The following is a 21,330-nucleotide window of genomic DNA, read 5'->3' on the forward strand; positions in this document are numbered from 1 at the left end:
AGCCAGTCTCGTCTCCAGGCTCACCTCTGCGGGCAGCCAAGGAGTATGGCTGCATCCCAGGAACAGACCTGGATGTGCGAGACAAGGACCAGCCCGAGGGCATCTCGCCCGCGGACAGGAGGGAGAGGGCAGGATTCCAATGGCAAACCCTCCGTCCACTCTGGACGCGCCGTGACAGCCGCGAGAGCCGCTTCCCTCCTCCCACCACCCCGGCACCAAGCAGGACCTCCCTCCGCTGCTCACACTGGCACCTCCTGCAGACAAAGGTCGCGTTTATCTGTTTTTATTAATTCATTTAAACCGGTACAACACATACGCGGCAGGAGCCACCTTTATAGGAAAAGGGGTAGGTACTGCAGCACCCCACCTCAGGTCACCCATCCCTCCCCGACCCACCCGAGGGAGGTGGGACCGTGCTGCTCACTCACCGCACCCTGCGCTTCTTCCCTTTCCTTCCCTCTTCCCGGGAGCTGCCGGTGCTGCGGGGCCGCAGTGCGGGCGGGCGGGCGGCCACGGCTGCGGTGCCTCCGGTGCCTCCCGGGGGCTGGGCAGCGCGGGGGGCGGGGGCGCAGGGACAGAAGCTCCGCCGCCTTGTCACAGCTGCTCGCCGTGTTCAGCCACAGCTGCAGCCGCGCGTGCAGCCCCCAAAAACACTCCAGCCCGTGGTGTCCCCGATGTGGTCACCAAGGGGTGCAGACACACTTTCGCAGCAGATGTGACACAGCCAACGTGGAGTGGCACAGACGGCCAGCACTGCCCGAGCCCTCCCAGCCCCGCGGGGCAACAGCAGAGCAGGGCTGGGCTGCAGGGGAACAGCCACATCCTCCTGCCACCAGCAGCACCTGCAAACCGGGGGGAAAAGGTGATGGGGGTGAGATCTGCTCACTCCTGCTGTGCTGGGTTAACCCACGGCAGCTCCCAGCCGAGGGGAAGGGAAGGACTCCAGCAGCACAGTGTCCTCCAGCCCTCACAGAGCTGACAGTGCTGCCCCGCTGCTCAAGCAGGGGGAAAATTCACATTTTTCACCCAATTTCCCTCTTTTACCAACTCTACACGCCCAAGGAAGGCCATGGTTAGAAAAGCACTGGTGCCCACTGCTGAGCTGGGCAGAACGCTTGCAACTCTTACAGCAATAAAGATTTTCGTGTGCTTCTGGATAATGCAGAGCCACAAAAAATGACAAGTTTTTCTTGTTCATGGAAGCACTTTGTGCTGGGAAGATTCAACACAAGCACATCAGGTCAGCAGGAATTTCATTCCTGAAGGAAACACCAGCCCTGGCACTGCCAAGGATGAGAGGGTTTTCCAGGCCCAGAGCAGCTGGAAGCTTGGCTTAAGAGATATAAAAAATCCCGAGTCTTTGGGGTGTAAAACTGCAGCTCTGTGCTCTGCACACACTTTCTGTGGCTGAGCTGAAGGACTCTCATTTTGAGCAGGTGTTTGAGCCTCTGAAAGCACCCTGCACACAGAGCAGTGTCACCCTCCTGCCCTCAACCCCCTCACTGTCACCCCCCCCACTGACGTGTCACATTCATACCTGTCATACACATAACTGTATATACATATATATGTATATATTTTATCCAGATGTGTAAAACAAAGCCGTGAAATAGGGAGATAAAGAACCTGGCCTGGGTGAACTGAAGAGCAGAATGTGCAGTGAGCAGCTCTCTGGTCCCTCTGGAGGCATGGCAACAGTGATGTTTCACAGGATGGCTGGCTGCACGTGGCTCACCGGAGCCCTTTTTCTATTTATTCTCAAACCTCCCCAGCCCCTGGGCCCTCGGCCTGGCCCTGCTGGGGGCAGAAGCGTTCCAAGAATTCCAGGTAAGCTTTCTTCTGCGCCGCGGCCGCGGGGATGAAGTGCCCGCCGGGATGCGTGAGCACAACGGGCTCCACGAAGCACCGGGCCAGCTCCCTGCTGAGGGGCGCTGCGATGACGGCGTCCGTGTCGCCCACGACGTGCAGCGTGGGCAGGGCGATGGGCTCCCGGTAGAAGTGTCCGTGTGCCGGGGCGCGGCTGGCGAACGCGGCCACCAGCACGGCGAAGGCCACCGGGAAGCGCGGGTCGCCGCGGGCCCGCAGCGCGCACACCATGGCGGCCAGCGCCGCGCCCTGGCTGAAGCCCAGCAGCCCGTCGAAGGGCCCGTGCTCCGCCAGCGCCGCCGCCACGGCGGACAGAGACTCCTCCAGCCCCGCCGGAGCCGCAGCCGCTTCGCCCGCCTCGAACGTGCCGGGCCCGGAGAACCACCAGCCGCGGGGGGGGTCGTCCCCGTCGGGGTCGTCCTCAGCGCCGGCGGGCAAGCGGTGCGGCGCGTCGATGGCCACCAGCTCGGCGCGGCCGCGCAGGGCCTTGCGGAGGGCGCCGGTGCGCTGGCGGAGGCGGCGGGCGCTCTGCCGGTAGCCGTGCAGGGCCAGCAGCCGCAGCGGCCGCGCCTCCGCCGCCGCCATGGCCGCGCTCCGGCAGCGCCGCTTCCGCCTTCCCGCCGGAACGCCGCGCGCTGATTGGCCGGAGGGGAGAGAGCGAGCGGCGCGTCTTCGGGGGAGCACGCGCGCCCCCTGGCAGCGGGAGGTTACCGGGGGGTGTGGACGGGGCAGCCCCGACGAGGCGGGACGGGAGCCCCGGTGCGATGGCGGCGAACGCGGGCAGGGCCCAGCACGGCCCGGCCTGGTGAGGCGCAACGCCCCGCGCACAGCCGGGGTCAGTCCTTGCGGGCAGTGGTGTCGTCGAGTTACGGGTAAGACCCCATCCATTCCAGTGACGGTAGAGGGGGTCCGGTGGTGCTTACCCCGGTGGGAGGGATCGGCGGTGCCCCCGCCGCTGCCCGTGCCAGGTCGCAGAGCGCGGCAGCTGCGGGCGGCACTCAGGAGGATGTGGGGTCCCCGGTGCTTGGCTGCTCCCCACCCTCCGGCGGGGCGGGGGGCGCGGGTGGCTTCTCCTGCAGGGAGAGTGAGGGTCAGGGATGCTCCAGCCCCAGCGCGATGAGCCATTCCGTGCCCAGCCCACAGCACCCCATGGGCACTGCGGGGCACCCCGGTTTCCCGGGGAGCCGCGGCGCTCGGCAGGCGCTCACCCCGAGCAGGGCTGGGGGAGCCGCGTGTCCCTGCCCGGGCCGGGCTGGCACTGTCCCCGTTGCTGTTCGGTGGCAGTGACACCACGGGGTGGCGCTTTGGGTACGCGGCACCGGGCACCGAGCGGCACCGGCGGCTCAGCCCGTGCCGGTGCTCTCAGCGGAGACCCGGTGACCCCTCGCCGCCCACCTGTGCCGGCCGCCCGCGGCGCGGGGGCTGTGTGCCACCGTGGTTCACCGTCCACGGCCCCAGGGACTGGCTGGCGTAGAAATCCATGGGATAAGGCTGCTGCCACTCGATGTCCTGGAGAGCCACTGCAGCCTGCAGAGAGGACCGGAGATGAGTCCCGAGCCGTGCCCGCAGAGGGGAGCTGGTGCTGCTGGGAGAGGTCCCGGCATCCAGCTTGGTGTGCTGGGGAGGGCACTGCTGGGGAAAAGCTCGAGCACTGCGAATCCCACTGGTTTCACAAAACACTGGATATCCCAGCAGCATGCCTGGACTGTGCACAGAGCACAGATGGAGAGAGGAGCAGGCACTGGGTGCAGGGACATCCCCAAGCCTGCTCTGGAGCATCATCCCAAGCCAGGACTGTATCCCCCAAAACAGAGAGGAGTGCTCACCTCATAGGGTGTCAGCAGTGGCTTGCTGAAGGCTTCTCCCCAGTCGATGGAGAGCCGGGGACAGGCTACCTGCACCCACCTGGAAGGGAAATGTCACAGTGGCATGAGCATTTTGGGAAGAACAAGCCACAATGACACTCCTCAGCAGAACTCCAGAAGGTGCTTCCTGTGCCAGGTAAGGACAGCCATGCCTCTTCCCTGCACAGTGACAGCAGGATAGATATGTCAGGGACAGCTTCAAGCAAGAATTGCACAGGGATGGGGCACCCTGGGGCTGGAGGGGGGTCAGCAGCACTCACACATCCACCTCTGGGAAGAGCTTTAACTTGCTGGGGAAGATCTCAGACAGCAGCACCCGCACGTAGGGCCGGCCCAGGGCACGGAGACGCAGCTCCAGGTGCTGCGGGGGAAAAAGCAGCTGGCAGGGTTAGGGTACCCCAGCAAGCCCCCCAAGCCTGCCCACAGCCCCTTCCTGGCCATCAGATTCTCTGTGGGTCCCAGCTCTGCCCCCCCTTGGCAGTCATAGGCCAGACTGTGGCCATGGCTCCGGCTTGCGCCCAGCTCTCCCCAGCACGTGCCTCAGCCTAATGAAGTAATTACTGCTCAATGACAACAATCTGTTCTCGTTAGCGGCTGCCTGCCCTGGGACACCCGCCTGTCATGGGCTGGCTGCAGCCAGAGCTTTCAGGAGGAGAAGGGACAGAGATGTCCTTGTCCTCCAGAGCCAGCACTAATCACCCCCCTGCCCGTGTCCTGCCCGCTGTAGAAGAGCAGCTTCTGGGACCTTGCTGCCCTGCTCTGCCCACTGGTCCCTGCACTGCCTCAAATCTCACCTGTGGCTACCCCAGAATTTCTGTGTGTGGGCAGGGCCACCACGCTCAGAGAGCAGAGCTCTGCTGTCCTGCTCCCCTCACCCAGCCGGGGTGCAGAAAGCGCCAGCACGGCAGCTGAGCAGGGATGCTGAACCTGATCGGAAGTTCATCCAATTAAGACAAACCCAGCCAATTAATTGCTGAGCTGTCTGGGCAGGGGGGGGTTCTCCAAGACTGGCCAGCTCTCCCCAGGAACGAGTTTAATGAGCCCTTGACCAGCCTCCCTCATCTGCTGCTAATTGCCCATGCAGATCAGGACCAGTGGCCACTGATGGGTTGCCAGTGGTGCCCTGGCAGCGAGGACAGCGACGGTGCCATCTCTCCCCAATCCTTCCTCCCACCCAAGTGGTGGGGACCCTGGGGAGGAAGCTGGTACCTGCAGGATGCTGGGGGAGCCCTGACGTCCCAGGGTGCCCAGGATGAGTCCCCAGCAGCGGGCACTGGTGGCAGTGTGGATGGCGTCCTGCCGGGCGCGGTGCATGCGCTCGTGGCTGTAGTGCTCCTGCGAGAACACTTTGCTGTAGGGATCGTACCTGCAAAGCACAGCCAGTGCTCCATCACCTGCCCTCCTCCCGGTGATGCCCGTCCCTCATTAGCACTAATTGCCTCCCACAGCATCTGTGCTCCTGGCTGATGTAGGACTCAGCCGACCCGTTAGGGGACAAGGACAGGGATAGGCACAAGTGTCCCACCACAGCACCAACACCCAGCACAGCCTCAGCTCCGTGCACAGCTTCACACTCAACTCCCCCCCATCCTGGCTCATCAATTATGAAGAATTCTTTGATTTGTTGCTTTGTTTGACGAGGAGAATTTTAATCAAATCCCACTCGGGTTTCGGCAGCTTCACCAGCGCCATAAACCTGACGTGCGCCTCCCGTTTGTAACAAACGACCTACTAGGAAATTCAGATTCCGCCAAATGGGCCCAGCCTTTCACTCCTGATATTTCATCTGCTTTCAGCGGCCTCATCATCGCGCTTTATGGCCTCTGCCTGCAGCAGCCGGGCTTTAATGGCTGCACCTCCACGAGCTTCCACAGGTACTTGTCAAAATGTTTATATTCAGCTGGAGTAAATGGCTGGTGTTCATCTCCTCCAAAGCACCTCCTCACCCACCCCGTGGCCTCTCACCTGCCCGTGCCTGCTGCTGGCAGTTACCTGCCCAGCCCAGGGGTGTTTCTGGGGTGCACATGGGGACAGGTGGGATTGGAGGGGGTGCCTGTACCTGTATGCAGGTATTCCTGGGTTGGCAATCATAATGGACTCCAGGTGGAAGCGCCCGTCGCCCAAGTACCTGCCAAGAGGGGAGGGAGAGCTATGGCACTGGGAAACAGGAGCACCCCATCCAAGTGTCCACTGGTTTCCCAAACTGCAGCACAGTGGAGATGCCAGGAATCCAGGCTCCTGTGCTGGGACCCACAGCAGGCACAGCCAGGGCTCTCTGGCATGGCAGGGTTGCAGAGGTAGCCATGCTCACAGCAAGGAGGGGTGCTCACACCAGCACGGGGTGGCTGGGAGCTGCTCCATCTCAATGGCTGGTTCTAGACGTTGCTGCTTCCATTTCTAATCGGATTTCCAGTCAGCAATTACATTTCAAAGCCTTTCATTCAGCTGCCCTAATGGAGTGAGGGCTTGGAAAATGAATTCAGACGTAAAACTTGACTAGATTTTGCCCTTAATTGGAGAATGACATTTTGGGAGATCAAAGCTAATTTGTCTGCAGAAGTTAGCCCCAGAGACGGTGCAAAGAAGAAAATAATAACGCAGGGAGGACGCAGGTGAGGCCGAGTGCACCTGCGCGGGCTGGTACTGCACTGCTGCTCCTCTGCCAGCTGAAAGGACCCACTCACCAATGCAGGGCCAGCCTGGCTGCCCCTGCTTGCTCCTGATGTCCTTGGGAGAGATGGAAAGTGCCTCAGGATGAATCCAGAGCTCCCAGTTACCCCATGCCCAGCTCCCTGCATGGCCATGCTTGGAAAGGCACCAGTGCTGTTGGCTCACAAGAAGGAGCTCAGCAGGGCCCAAACCCACACCTGGGCTCCCCAGCTCCCCCCAAGGGTGGGGTCCTTGTATTTATTTATTCTGCAGCACACTGTATTCACAGTACATTAAGCATTTCCATTACCTAAAATAATTAGGTGATAGGAAGCGAAGTGCTCCCTCTAATTTGCTGTCCTTAAATAAAATTAATGTTGCTGTGATGTTGGGCCCCGGCCATTTGTCTTTTCCAATTATCCACCCGCCCTTCCATCTATTATCTATTCTGATATATGACTCAATTATTTCCTCTGTGCTACAAGCACACGCCACTTAAAGCAGTGTGAGGAGCTGAAGGGGGCCCATCCCAGCCTGTGGATGTCCCTCACCACCCCCCAAAACTGCACAGAACCAAGCAGGGGGTGCAGGAAGGATGGCAAGCCTGGGCCAGGCAGGAAGGTGCTGAAGGACCTGGGTACTTACACAATGGCATCAGTGTCCTGAGCAAGCCGGGGTGACGTGCAGCCCAGGATCTCTCCTGGGGACAGCGGCTTACACTGGGGCACACACACCTTGTACTGGGAGCGCAGCTCCTGTGACACTGCCTGTGGGAGACGTGGGGTCAGCAGGGACAGGCCATGGCACAAAGGCTGGCTGAGCACCTCTGGGGACACCCCAGCCCTGGCACCCCAGCTGTTGTCACCCAGCCCGCTCGGGGGTGGCACCAGGAAAAGCCCCCTCTCAGCCAGGATGCTCAGCGAGGCTCAACCACCGTATCAATTAAAAGACAAGGGAGAAGGCTGAACGCTTGGATAGCCCCGTGTTTTGATAGACACGGCTCAAGAGGCTCATTCATCTCCTCCCGTCCTGCCCAGCCGGCCGTTGAGGGGCAGACAGACAGACCCGCTGGAGCTTCCCCGGCCGCTGCCGGCACTGCATCAAAATGCCAAGTGCTCCACCGCCTGCCCTGACATTTCCAGAGCAGCTCCCGGGGGAGCTGGGGAGGGGTGCTGCCATGAAACATTGATCAGAGTTATTATAAAGTACTTGATCAACATTATGGCAGCAGCACGTTATTGCAGCGACTCGTCAGAGGGGAACCAGCTCCACCAGCAGCCCGGGGCAGCTCCTGCTGCGGGGCTGGGACAGGGGAAGGGCTGAGCCAGAGGAAAACTCAGATGGAGATAAAAGCCAGGGATTCCCACCTCACCTGCACCGTGGAGACGAACTGGATGGTGCTGACCAGGGCCAGGGAGGTGCCTGGTGAGAAGTTGAAGCGAATGGTCTCGAGAAAATGGGATGCATCGATCTTAATGTCCACAAACACATAGAGCATCTTCAGCCCCTGTGTGGAGTCGATGGGAACTGGTGATGGGAAGAGACAGGGGCTGAGTGTGGGGTACACCCAGGGCTCCAGCAAGCCCCACACTGTTGCTGCCTGCAGCTGGGGGATAAAGCATGTTGGTGGGGTTCCCTGTGCCCCAAACTGCCCTGGCATAGGCAGGGTGGGCTGTGCCACCCCTCTGCCTGTGCTGGCACCCAGGGCAGGGGGTGCAGATGGGAGCCACAGAGAGCACCCGCTCGTTTCTCTCAGATAATGGCAGCCTGGGGAATCAATGAACACAAATCTAATTACCCCTGGTGCTAAGAAGCCTTTGTCACCACGATTAAGTGAATAATTAAAGTACACAGAGTCCACATCGATCCGCAGCTCCGCATTCACTTCCCATTTTGGTGCTCTTCGCCTGATCACAATTAAGTGCAAATTACTCCCTCCTGCAGGGCACGTGGGGCTGGGAGGGAGCAGGAAGAATCCATGTACCTCACCATCGGCCACCCTGGTGACAGGACCACCGTGGGCAGCTCAAAAGGAGCCCAGCATCCTCACAGCAGCCCGTGGGCAACCCAGGGTGCCCTGTGACCCACCCAGAGCAGGCAAGAGTGACAAGGCCACTGGCAGCAGATGGCAGCTGGGCTGGTGACAGTCAGCCTGGCAGTGCCTGCCTGTCCCTGCAGGGAGCAGCTCCAGCTGATGTGAGCACCATTCCCCAGAGCAGCCTGATGGATCCAGCCCCTTCCTCCCCTTCCTGCTGTTCATTCATGAGCATCAGGCTACAAACCAGGAGTTTTATACTCCCTGTTCCAGGGGTGCCCATAACCCTCCTTCCATAACAAAGCACCTAGCACACATATTTATCACCACAGACGCTCACACTGACGTGGCTTTCAGGACAGAGTTCTCAACTGGGGAGTCAGTATTTCATACAGAGCCTGATGCAATTCTTCAAACCCGTTTATAGGGCCCCATAAACGTCCAGGAGGGCTGCCAGGTGCTGGGAGTGTGTCAGCAGCAGGAATGCACACACGTCCTACTCGCCATGGCAATTCTGCAGATCCACCTTAAAACCCAGAGCGTCTTATTGTTATTTTTGGGCTGATTCCATCCTGGGTGGACTTCAAAGTTAGCAGCATCTGGGACAGCAGCGCAGTTTCCATGGCAACTGGATCCAGAGTACTGTCCGCCTGGGGAGCACACAGCCTCCTCCTCCCTTCCCCGCCCAGCCTGCACTGTACCCACAAAGCAGCCTTCCCCAGCCCCGGGGCCAGCAGCACCCCCAGGCCCTCACTCTCCTCTGCCATCACTCCCTTCCTCATCACTCCACAGAGGCCAGGTGGCAGCTTTGGGCCAGCAGGGTCCTGCCAGCCGTGGCCTTGGTGCTCTGCTCTTGGGGACAAGGCTGGATCCGTGTGCTGCTGCAGCAGGATGAGCACGCCCTGCTGCACCCAAAATCCTGCCTGTGAGCAGCCACCCAGCCAGCCTGGCCCCAGCCAAAGCCAGCAGCTGAAGCTGGAGAACAGGAAGCCCTTTGGGAAGGGATTAGCCTTCGGCACTAAGTCTAGGAGCTGGAGTCAAGAGGGGTGTGGAGTTGCTCGGTGTGGCACGGTGGCACAGCCTCCACAGTGCCACACACGGCCACCCCAGCAGCACCTCAGGACTCAGTGTCACCTACTTAGGCAGCTGTGTCCATAGTGCACCAGGAAGTCAGCGCCCAGGGCCCGGGCCGTGTAGTCGTCCACGCAGCAGGCGCCGTAGGTCACGTCCCCCATCACCACCGCCTCTGCATCCGTGAATCTGTGGAAGGCACAGCGCTGAGGGTCACAGCTGTGTCACCACAGCCCAGGCTCTGCCTCCCACCCCCCTGGCATGTCACTACGGGGAGACCCCGCGCTGCCACCGAGCCACGCGCCAAAGAGGACGAGCACTGGCTACTCTCCGAGATGTCAACATGATTAAGCTGGAGAGCGGTAATCCGCCTCTTCAATTGGGTAAAGCTGTTTGCAATTCAGCGGATTATCCACTCATCAAACAATACGCTGCCAGATTCCTAATGCTCCAGCAGGGAGAGCAGCAGAGGGAGACCCGGCACAGCGTGGTGCCACCGCTTCCACCAGCCAGCCCTGGGGACTGGAGACACCAGGATGGGCAGAATGGCTGTCCTGGCAACCCTTGCTGTGCCAGCCAAGGTACCATCACCCCATGCCTGGGCACTGTGTAAGCTGCTGAATCTAATCTGCACCTGGTTCTGTCACCCCTGGATGCCAGTTTGACCTGGGTGACCTCCAGAAGAGCTGGTGCTTGAATGGTGAGGGAAAGCACCAAACCACCACTGGTGCTGTTCCCTACCCCACTGCTCCAGTCCAAACCCACCCTCTTCTGTGGGTGAAGAAACACACCAGCACCGAGCAGCAAAGCCAGGGCTCTGGCATGATTCAGAGCCACCATCTTTGTGGGTATTTATTGCACCATTTTGGGGGATTATTAGCTTGGCTGCCTTCCCAGGGAGCCTCAGCAGGATGAGAGCAGGTATCGCCATGACAAAGCCCCGTGCCTGGAGGGGCTGCTTAAACCAGATGCTAATTCCTTATTTACTCGAGGCCTGCTGTAGCTCGGTGCCAGCGGGGTCCCCAGGGAGGGAGGGGGCCCTGGCACAGTGTCACCCCCTGCAGCACCCATGGCTGGCTGGGGGCCAGGGTCCCCCCAGGCGCCAGGCAGGCAGCGTTACGTCGGCGGCAAGAATAGAAATGGTGGGCAGAGCTGGGCAGATGGCAGAAGGTGGAGGAATGGCAGAGCGTGCTGAATATTAACAGCTCTGGCCCTTTCATCAGCGCCCAGGGAGGGGGACAGGGGAGCAGCAATGCTGGAGCATCCCTGAGGAGGGGGCACAGCCATCCTCACCTCTCCAGTCCAGCCTGGGCAGCTCCCACTCCACAAAGGTTGGGAATGCAGCTGGGGAGCATCAGAGGATGGGCTGGATCTTGCCAGCACCCAAATCTCGCGATTCCTCACGGCCAGAGTGGCCTGGATGGGAGGATGGCTCCTCCACTGCCCACATGGCCACGCCGTGGGGATGGGGGAAGGCAGTGAAGGTTCGAGAAGGCTCTTCCCACCCTTCCGAGCCCCCAGCCCCCTCCTCTAATGAGAGGTGATGAGATGAACATGAATCAGACTCCACACATCTCAGCAAAAGTGGAAAATTATTCAGCTCCTTAAGATTCAGGATGGGGAGGTCTGACTCAGAGCGGCAGCCAGCGCCGCTTAATTTTTTATAGATTAAAATGTATGCAAATTGGCCCAAACCCCAGAGAAAGTCCCTGGGGGTGAAGAGCAAGAAAGTGAAATAGCAGTGGTGGAAGGAGGAGGGCAGAGGTGCCCGTGGCCCTGCCTAGTGTGTGAGGTTGCAGCTGGGCATGGAGAGAAGAGGCTGAACCCTGCGCTGGCCATGGGCAAGATTCCTCCTCTGGCTGCAGGTCATGGAGGTGAGCAAAGAGGCCACGGGATGGTGCCTGGTGAGGAGGGTACCCAATGGGTACCCAAAGGGTGCTGGCAAGGCCAGGAGCCTGGTGGTGCTGCAGGAGGGGCTCCAGGATGGCACACACCGGGATCACCCGCTCCGGCTGGGCTGGACAATCGAGCGGAGCCGTAATCATCTCCTGAGACAAATCAAAGGCAAGCACCAGAGCCTCCCCTTGATGTTTTAATCAGTTCGGTGTCGCCAGAGCCTTTCATCAAACTACAGAGGAAGGAAATGTCAATTAGCAGCCACCTGCCTCCAGTGCAGGCTGGGGAGCTGCTCACCAAGCAGCCCAGACCAGGACGTGGGCAAGGAGCAGCCACAGCAGCGTCCTTGTCAGTGTTTTGTGTCCCTGGAAGTTGTCACAGCCACGCATGGGTCCCAGCAGCGTGCTGGCAGTGGTGACAGGGATGTCCCCACCCAGCGCTGAGATGCTCATTACAGCTGGGAGCTCATGAATATTGAACACGTGGGGAGGTTATTCATCTTTTACGTCCCGCAAACCCCGGCTCATTCTGAAAAACCGCCTGGCCTTAGCATTTTTCTCATCTCCCCCTAATTCATTATCTGCTCCTTTAAACAGATGGCTCCCAAAATCCCATTTATAAATGCCATGCTCAGCACTGGCAGGATGTGCTCCAGGATGGGTGAGGTCCCGGCCCCCATCCCAGGTGGGACCCCCAAGCCCTCCCAGCCCTGCTCCCCAGTGACAGATGGAGGCAGCAGCAATCCAGGGACAAGTTTTGGGGCTGAAAGCGCTGGCTCAGAGACATGCACACATGGGGCTTGCATGTCTCCAAGCATGGGGTAGCCAGTCCCTGTCACCTAAGCACAGGCACTTGGCTGGAGCAGCCCTGATTTATCCCAACCCCTCGAAAAATGAATGAGAGCATTTGCTGCTGGCAGGAGCGCAAGGTCCCTTGGCAGTGTGTGAATGATACAGTGCTGGTCCTTAAGCCATGAGGCAGAGCTGCTCTGCCTGGCAGGGACGAGTCCTCAGCCCCTGTGTGTCCACCTGCCCTTTGTGGAAAGGGGATTGAGGGGACTGAGCTGAGAGTGGCCAGTCCTGCACCCCTGTGCTATGGGAAGATGGAGCAGGCACTGGGATGCCAGGGGGCCTGCATGTTGTACTGGAAACAGGGACATAGTGCAGACTGTCCCTTGCCTCACAGCCACCTGCCTCACCTGCATGTAACCCTTCAAATACCCCACAACCACCCCATAATCACTCCACAAACTCCACCCCCACTGCCTGCCCTGCACCCAAGCCCAGTGTGTTCCAGGACACCCCGGGGTGCTGCTGTCCTGAGCCCAGCCCTGGCCGAGAACAGTGCACTTAATTAGCAGAGAAGCCCATCACCAAGCCCCATTACCAGACTCCCAACTTCATTAGCACAGGAAGGCTGCACGTAATTAAAATAATGAGTTTGCAATTTTATTGCAATTGGTGCTGGAAGAACTTGGCTGCAGCTGGGATATGATGGAGCCCCACAGAGCTTCTGCAAGTGGGGCAGGATGGGGAGAGGTGGGTGTCCCCACAGCCCCCCAGGAGGAACCACCTCCAGCTAGATCCCCTTCCCTGAGAGGACTTCCCACTCTGTCCTCACTATAGGTGGCAGGGAAAACACATCTCAAGGGCCATGTCCCAGGGCACCCCAGCTTTGTTGGTCCTGTAGTAACAAATAAAACCCAAAATAAGGCAAACCAAGTGTTGGTTGTAAAGTCACCATGACCATGTTGTGTCTGGATGGTGCCTGTCCCCTCTTCACAATGGCCAGGTCACAAAGCTCTGTGGGATACAAGGAGGTGGCATGGGGGCACCACACCTGCAGTGGCACATCCCAGCCCCGGGAGGTGACAGCCTTACAGACCCCACACATTCCCCTTGGCCCAATCTCCCTGGTGCAGCCACCACCCGGGTAGAAGGCTTTGAATATCTCCAATGAAGTGAGAACTTCATTCCTCCTAATGATGCTGTTGTGTGGTTAATGACAGTGATTAAATTCCCCTGCACAGCGTGCACTGATGCCAGCGCCTCCAGGTTGTGGCTAAAAGGACGAGGGGAGAAGGGAAGGCAGCCCTGGCAGGCAGAGGCACGGCACTGTGCAGCTGAGGCCACATCCTGGTCTGTGTCAGTGTCCCAGGGTGGCCTTTTGGGACCTCCTGGTGATGCTGCCAGCTCCATCACAGCATCCAGTGCCACACTGCTCAGTGCCACGTGGCAAACCTGCCTGGCCAAGGGACCTGGTGCCTGCTGGCACTGGGAACCTGCTGGGCACACCAGCCATGGCACTGGGGACTGCAGGGCACATGGGCCATCAGGGCCTGTTTTGTCCTGGCCATAGTGGGGCATTTCAAGCTCTGCCATAGCTGTTGGGCTAAGCATACAGATGTTTAACTCTTTATTGCTAAAGCAGGACTCAGCAGGACTCTAAAAAGTCCCCATATGCTCCTGAGCCACCAAGATGAGACTGGATGGCCTGTGCACCTCCAGCACTGCCTTGCATGGATCTTCAAAAGCCATTGGGAGTAGGGAGGTGTTGAAAGTTGTGCCAGGGCAGCCTGTGTGGGCATCAGGACACCCCTGGGCCCTGCTGCCATCGCCCATCCCCGCCACCGAGCCTCAGCTGATTAGCAAGAGCCTCTCACCCCAGCGTGGCACAGGAAGACAGAGGGATTAGCAGCTGCGAAGCCTGACAGCCGACTTTATTAACACGGAATCAAAAGCCCAGCTGAGAGCCCAGCTGATCCGTCTGCTCCAGCCCCGGCAGGGAGGGGAGCAGGGGGTCCGCTGCTGGCTGCACAGCCCCCAGCTGCAAGCTGCTGGCACGGGGGGGACACGACTGCCACCTCCCCGACACGCCAGCGGGTGGGCTGGGGGGGACTGCCCCTCCCCGAGCTGTGGTCCGAGCTCCCCCCACGCTGCCGCCCCCCAGCACGAGCTCCCCTCTGCCGAATTACATCAGCCGTGACAAATGGAGCCAATTTGGAAGGTGCCGCGGGAGCGTCGTGATGCGGCGCCGGCACCGCGCAGACCCCGGCCCGCCGCCCCCCTCCCGCAGCCGGGCCGCTCGCCCCGGCACAGCTTTGACAATGACAAACCTATTAGCGGTAATTAACTGGCCTCACACCGGTCAATGCTTCGAGTGTGCTCTCCATTTCAAAGGCTCCGGGCTAAGAACCCCACCGGCCTTTCCGGCGGCGGCTGCTGTGATGCTTCGGCTACATCTTCATCCCTGCATCCCCTCGGGGCTCGGCAAGCGCCAGTGCGGGGCTGGGAAGCTCAGACCGGCCCCACCTGGCCGCCCCTGCCCCTCCTCACTCCACGGAGCCCCCCGGGGACCTGCTCACTCCCACATGGCAGCGAGGGATGTGGTGACACTGCCATCCCACTGCACGGGGACAGACAGACGCACAGCGAGCAAGCTGCCTGTGATACGGGGGAGTGAGGCACATCCCTGCTCTCGGCTCCCCCCAGCAGCACCAGGCCATGGCACAAATATTCTATTAAAAGGCAGCTCCAGCAGTAGGGATAAATATTCTGTCTGAGTGGCAGCTGACACGGCTCTGGTTCACAGGGGCAGGCACTGTCACCCCAAGGGCACTAGCCCTGAGTATGGCTCTGCAGCCAGCAGCAGAGAATGCAGGGGAGGGGAACTCACTCCCCAAACTCCCCAGCAAGGACAGGACAGGAGGCTGTGGGGGTGGGCTGGGGAAAGGGGCTGCTCATGAGCAATGCCCCTCCTGGGCACACAGATATTCCTGTCACGCTCAGCCCTCACATCCTCCCTGTCACCAGGAGGAAGGGACACCAGCCCGGGGCTGATGGTAGCCCAAGCCCCTGTCCCCAGCCTGGCCACAGCAGCCAGAGCACAGAGCTGCAGCAATTCCTGTCACGTCGGAGGCTCATCCGGCCCCAGCACTGGGTGAGGAGGGCCAGCAGGAGCGGCGGCCGAGCTGCGATTCCACATTAATGCTGGCGATGAATATTAATAGCAGGAAGAGGCAGGAACTAACGAGGCCACCTGCAGATTCACACCTCACCTCCAGCAGTGTAACTGGGTCCCCAGTGTGTCCCCCAGAGAGCAGACACAGGGATGGGCTCACTCCTGCCCACAGCTGCAATCCTCTGGCTGACAGCAGCACTGCCACATCCCCAGGCACGGTCACAGAGGGCACCCAGTGCTCCCAGTAAGGGAGTGGCAGTGGGGTGTCTCTGGGTGCTGCATGGTGACAGTGAGGGAAAGACACAGCTCTCCTGCTCAGCCTTGAAGCCATCCCACATCCAAACACCATCCCATCAGTGCCCCCATATCCCCTCTCTTGGCTGGGCACCTCCACCCACCCACGCAGCACCCATCTCCCACCAGCACCCCCCACCAGCCCTGTGGAGCACCCCCAGCAAAGAGGGTGAGTCCAGCAAGGATGCCAGCACCCCAGAATCCACCGGCACCCTGGCATTCAGCACCCTGGAATCCACCATCCACCGGCAAACGGGGCTTAAGGTTTCATTCAGATAAAAGAGCCCCTTAATCCGCTGCCTTTGAAGTCGGAGACATGAAAGCGGCTGGGTGCCAAAGCCGGAGAGGAGGCAGCTCCACTTAAAGGGACAAACCCACGCGGAGCTGCCCACACTCGCACCCATCCCCTGCCCCCCATGCCCGTCCCCTGCCCACGCCCACCTTCCCACCGAGTGTGGGGCTGCCGAGATCCCCCGGGGGAGACGATGGCAGAGCGGGGACAAAGCCCAAAGCCCGCGGGCACGGCTGCCTTCCCACCCAGCACGGCAGCAGCGGGGAGGAGGCCAGCAGCCTCGGCAAGGCAGCTGCTAATGAGTGCCACGACCCCGATGGCAGATGAGGCACCAAGTGCTATTAGCACTAATTCATTGTGCTAAAACAGAGAGGGGCTGCGGAGGGGGCTGTGGTGGGTGGGGAGGGAGGGAGGCAGACGCGCTCGGCAGGAAAGAGATCACAGCCAATTTCTGCAAGGTGCCTGCATCCACTGCCACTGCACAGGCCAGCTCCTCTCCAGTGCCTCAGCCTCACCTCTCGGGCGGCACAGAAAAATCAAGAGAGGAGCCACGACGAAGGGGTCACCCAGCAGGAGTGACCCTTCCCGTGGCCTCGAGCCTCCCCAGCCGCAGCAGGGCTGCAGAGGCAGGACGGGGCCGGGGGGGAGGAGGGTGGCTCTGTGCTGCAGAGGTGGCCCCGCTGCCAGCCCTGCCCTGGCTGCGCTGCCGTGGCGAGCGCGGGCACCGGGCTGGCGGCAGCCGGCTGTTAACACGGCTGCTCCCCGCTTCCAGCACCCCCACGGGGGCCCTGGAATGCTGAGCCTGTCAGCAGCTCCCAGCTCAGCAGAGAGGGGAGGAGAAGCCAAGCAGCGAGGGTTGGGCTGGCACTGTGCTGGTCCCTGTCCTCAGGTGCCCGTGACTTGCCGCAGGGCTGCCCAGCTGTGCCCAGCCAGCCTGAGGCCCCATGAAGGCACCTCCTCATCCACAGCCCTGGGCCTCACCCTGCCCAGTGGCCAACCCATCCCCAGGAATAGCCCCTGGAGCCCTGCAGGAAAACAGGGAAAAGCCGTGGACTTACCGCTCAATGATGTCAGCGATGGTGCAGGCGAACATGAGGAGCCCTTCTGGCATCTGCAGGGCCACTGGGAAGATAAACAGCCACGGGGTTAGGAGGGGCTTGAAGGGACATCCTGAAGTGGGGATCACCTCAAGGTGCAGCCACAAACCACCCTCCCCAAACCAGCCAGGTGTTGGCTCTGGCAGCTGGGGTGCAGACTGTCCTGCTTGAGGCATATCCATTCTCCCTGTGCTCACACCTCATCCCTCTCTGAACCCGCTGACACTGCTGGTCTCTCCCACTTCCCGCAGTAATGACTTCCAGATTTTAATTATGTGCTGCACAGCAAAAGGTACTTTCTTCTGTTTATTTTAAACCTGCTCCTTATAATGTAAACGCGTGCCCCTAGTTCTACTGGTACAAGAAAGAGTGAATAATCATCCCCTGTTCAGCCTCTCCACATCATTCACAATTCTACATCCTTATCATATCCCCCTTCATTCACCTCTTTTCCAGCTAAAAGACCTAAATCTATTTAATCTCTCCTTATGTAGAAGCTGCTCCAAACCTTTGATCACCCTTCTCCACACCCCCCATCCCAGCTTCTCTCTCCATTTCAGGAGGGTGGCCAGCAACAGCCGCAGCATTGTGCCTTGCAGGAATTTATTCAACAACAAATTATGTTTCCTCATTTGCTCCCTCCTCACAGCTCAGAACAATCCCTCTTCCTCTAAAAAGCCAGCAGACTGTCCAGTGCCTGGGGTCTAGCCAGGAGCCCCCCACAGGGTGGTGGGGAGGAGCAGGGACCATGATGGAGGAGGTGAATGGAGGAGGCCCCATTAATCCTGTTGTTGTTTCACCCCCCAATCCCTCTAAGATATCCCAGTTTCCATGCTATCTATCCAAACACTCTCCAGATTGCCCTCCAACAAAATCCCTGTGCTGCCAGGCCCAGCTCGCTGGCCAGTGTGGAGCTGTGTAAAGGCCTGGCTCAAATTAGGCTGATCCCACTCTGTTCCAACCCGCAGGGCCCAAGGAAAGCTGCACATGCTCTGCCAGCCCCTGCCTGACCTGACAGGGACGATGCTTCCACGTCCCAGCATCCCCCAGCCCATTTGAGACCATTCTGGCCCATTTGGGGCTGCCCTCCACCCCAGATCTGCCAACAGGGGGGTTGGCAGGAGGCAGCTGGGTCGCCCTCCACCATCACAGCACAATGGGGAAAGGAGGTGCTCCCCAGCCCCCTCCCCAAGCCCCACAGCAGGCAGGGCACAGGCAGGGCTGGCTGCAGCCCTGTGGGAGGATGCGTTCCCCCAGCAACGAGCCCCTGGCTGGTCTCTGCACACGCGGATTTTCAAATCCCAGCACGGCTGGCTGGCTGATGGGCTCCGCTCCCAGCTCGGAAGCCTAAATCCCAGCCGCATATTTACATTTAATTAGGAGGTGCCAAGCTGCAAAACACAGCAAGGAAAGCCAGAGCAGCATGGCTGTGTCCTGATGGGACAGATCCAGCCCTGACTGCCACACCACAGCCGGAATGGACAGCCTCACACCCTCCAGCCCTTGGGCATGGCAGCTGGGAGCAGCTCAGCTTCCAGAACATCCCCCGTGACGCCTGCCAGCCCTGCCAGCTCGGTGGCAGCAGGCAGAGACATTCCCAGGTGGATACAAAGCATTTCAAATCTGCCTCTGCCACACCGCCCTTGTCTGCACGTGAAGTCGGGGTGGGGACGCTGGTGACACCCGGGGATGGAGGGGGAGGCTCCGTGCCCTCCTCCCCCGTAGTTGATCACATATTGCTCAGTGGGATGCACAGGCTGTGCAGGGAAAGCCCTGGCACCACTCCTGAAGCCTCCACAATCATTCCCAGCTCCTCTGGGGCTGCACAAGTCTCTGAGGAAGCTTCAGGCCAGAGAGCAGCACAGCCCAGCTCCCTGCCAGCCCCTCCCGGTGCCCGGTGCTGTGGGGCTCCCCCTTCCCAGCCCCAGCAGTGTGTCAGGAATGTGCAGGGAGAGAGGCAAGAGGAGCACAGCAGGGACCTGGCCAGCATCCCAGACACATCTCCAGGCTGACAGGTCCGCGCAGCTCAACCTGTGCTGTCCAATGTGATTATAATCCAGAGATACAGATCTATTAACCCCCCTCGAGATGAGGAGAGCTCGCCAAGACAGAGCCTAAACACACCGGGGGCACAGCAACACCTCGCCCCACACCTCACCTGCCTCCCACCGAGGGGCTCAGCAGCACAAACCAGCCCCAAAACCGCTCAACCCCCGGGGCAGCGCTCACCCTTCCTGGCCCGAGCCTGCCGGATGCGCCAGATGGTTTTGGGGATCTCGAAGTTGTAGTTGGGGGGCAGAGCCTCCGCCGCCTCCCGCAGTTCCACATTCCCGAGGATCTCCTGCGGGATCTGCTGGGCCACGTGCCGTGCTCGGGCTGCGGGACAAACGGGGGCACCTGAAGGAGCCGTCGGAGCGCAGCGCACCCCGCTCGCCACAGCGCCTCGCTGTCCCCACGCCAGCGGGAGAAGGGTCGCTGTGCTCAAACCCCTCGGAACAAGCGGGGGAAAAAGGATGGGGTCCTGCCCTTCACGCTGGGGACAGACTGCGAGCGCTTTTTGGGGGAACAAGAACGCTGTTTTTAGCCCAGAAAGCAGCGCGGTAACTATGTGAAACCCTGTGAGTGCAGCTGGGGGGACAGCACGCAGAGCACTCAGGGCTCACCGGCCAGCACATCTTAATGCATCCCTGTTCCCCCAGCAGCGGGATCCCGTTATCCCAGCGGGAAAAAGCCACCCAGCGCCGGGTGATCCATCCCGGGAGCCTCATCCTGAAGCCGCCCCCCGACAGCAGCCGCCCCCCTACATCTCGGCGATGCCAGAGTGCAGCGGGGGAGTGACAGCAGGGGGATTATTCACTATTTCCAGCCCAACACCGGCGCTCACGAGCCACCAAACCCTCCCCGCACGGCCCACGGCACAACCGAGAAAGGGCCAGCTGGGCCGGGACGGCGGCGGGGGCGGCCGCGATGGTGGCGGAGCCACCTCCCTCCAGCGGCCCGGCCACCCCCGCCGAGGCGACCCAAAGAGCGGCCGGTAGCGGCACCGGGAGCCCCGCGCCGAGCCGGTCGCAGCGCACCTTTGGCGGGCAGCGGGGCCACGCTCCCGGCCCGCACGGGGGCCGCCATGGCTGTGGCGCACGTGGGGGCGGGAAGGCAGCGCCGAGCGATCCCCGAGCGAGGCCGGAGCAGCCGCCGGCCGAGAGATCGAGCGCGGGAGCGCACCGGCGGGCCCCGACGGGACGGGCGGCGGGGACCCAGCGCGCTCGCCGCGGTCCCGGTGGGATACCGGGAGTGCAGTGGGGTGCGACAAACGCTGGGATAGTGGGGCTGTCCGCCCTTCACGTCGGGGGTGTGGTGCCGCCGCATCCCTCGCTGTGCTCCGGGGTTAATGGTCCTAATGTTAACACAGGGGGCACCGGGGTCGTTGTCACGGTGAGGGGGTCCGTGTGTGTCGTCCCCCCCCCCCCGCCCATGCCGTGGGGCAAGAAGGACCCGAGGGTAATGGGTACCCCCTGGAGACAACGGGGATCCCGACGGTGCAATAAGGAGAGCGGTGTGCACGGTGGAATAACGGGACCCTCCCGGGGCAGTGGGGGCAGCAGCGTTCCCGTTGGGATAACGGGACCCGCGGTGGGACAGAGGGACCATCGAGAGGCAGGAGGGACAATCCGGGGTCTGCGGGGACCTCCAGGGGACGATAGAAGACCGAGGAGGCAGTGGGGATCCCCCGAAGAAAGCGGCGATCCCGGCGGGGCGGTGGGGACAGCTGCATTCCCGGTGGGATAGAGCGACCCCCCGTGTTGTACAGGGGAGGAGGCGCGAGGGACCCACTGGAGGCAGCAGGGTCTGTTTGGGGACAGTGGGGACAGTCCGGGGGCAGTGGGGTGTCGGGATGACGGCAGTGAGTGCGGGGACAGCAGGAATCGGGAGACAAAGGGAACAGCAGCGACCGGGAGGCAGAGGGGACAGCAGAGCCCCCGATGGGACAGCAGGGATCCCGGTGGGGCGGAGGGGACGAGAAGAGACGGAGAGCACCGTAGGGAGCGACTGGGACCGCGCCGGGGCGGAGGGGACAGCGCGGACAGCAGAGACTCGGATCGGACGGCGGCATCTCAGCAGGACACGGCGGGCAGAGGGGACGATAAGGAGCCGAGGGGACGGCGGGTCCCCGGGGAGCGGCAGGGACGGTGCTGGGCAGGTGGGACAGCGGGGACAGCCGTGAGCACGGCAGGCGCGGGGCGGCGCGGCGGAGCCTCGGTGCGATAGAGGGGCACCGTGTGGACGGCGACGGCAGAGGCGACAACG

At 61.1% G+C, this 21,330-nt stretch overlaps 2 protein-coding genes across 2 annotated transcripts; both read right to left on the bottom strand.

The window, feature by feature from the left end:
* Positions 1–1,701: 1,701 nt before the first annotated feature.
* On the bottom strand, positions 1,702–2,754 carry OVCA2 (OVCA2 serine hydrolase domain containing; the record flags this gene model as incomplete). Its single annotated transcript, XM_079325082.1, has 1 exon — positions 1,702–2,754. The coding sequence occupies one exon, from the start codon at positions 2,752–2,754 to the stop codon at positions 1,759–1,761; it is 996 nt and encodes a 331-aa protein (XP_079181208.1). The 3' UTR covers positions 1,702–1,758.
* A 36-nt stretch (positions 2,755–2,790) lies between these two features.
* Positions 2,791–20,183, bottom strand: DPH1 (diphthamide biosynthesis 1). Its single transcript, XM_079325081.1, has 12 exons — positions 20,103–20,183; positions 19,255–19,401; positions 16,987–17,050; positions 9,554–9,675; positions 7,753–7,907; positions 7,026–7,147; positions 5,791–5,859; positions 4,941–5,097; positions 3,992–4,092; positions 3,693–3,771; positions 3,262–3,393; positions 2,791–2,939 (listed from the first exon to the last, which is right to left on the bottom strand). The coding sequence occupies exons 1-12, from the start codon at positions 20,149–20,151 to the stop codon at positions 2,865–2,867; spliced, it is 1,272 nt and encodes a 423-aa protein (XP_079181207.1). The 5' UTR covers positions 20,152–20,183; the 3' UTR covers positions 2,791–2,864.
* Positions 20,184–21,330: the final 1,147 nt, after the last annotated feature.

This window comes from Erithacus rubecula, assembly GCF_903797595.1.
Source record: "Erithacus rubecula genome assembly, chromosome: 22".
Taxonomy (NCBI): domain Eukaryota; kingdom Metazoa; phylum Chordata; class Aves; order Passeriformes; family Muscicapidae; genus Erithacus; species Erithacus rubecula.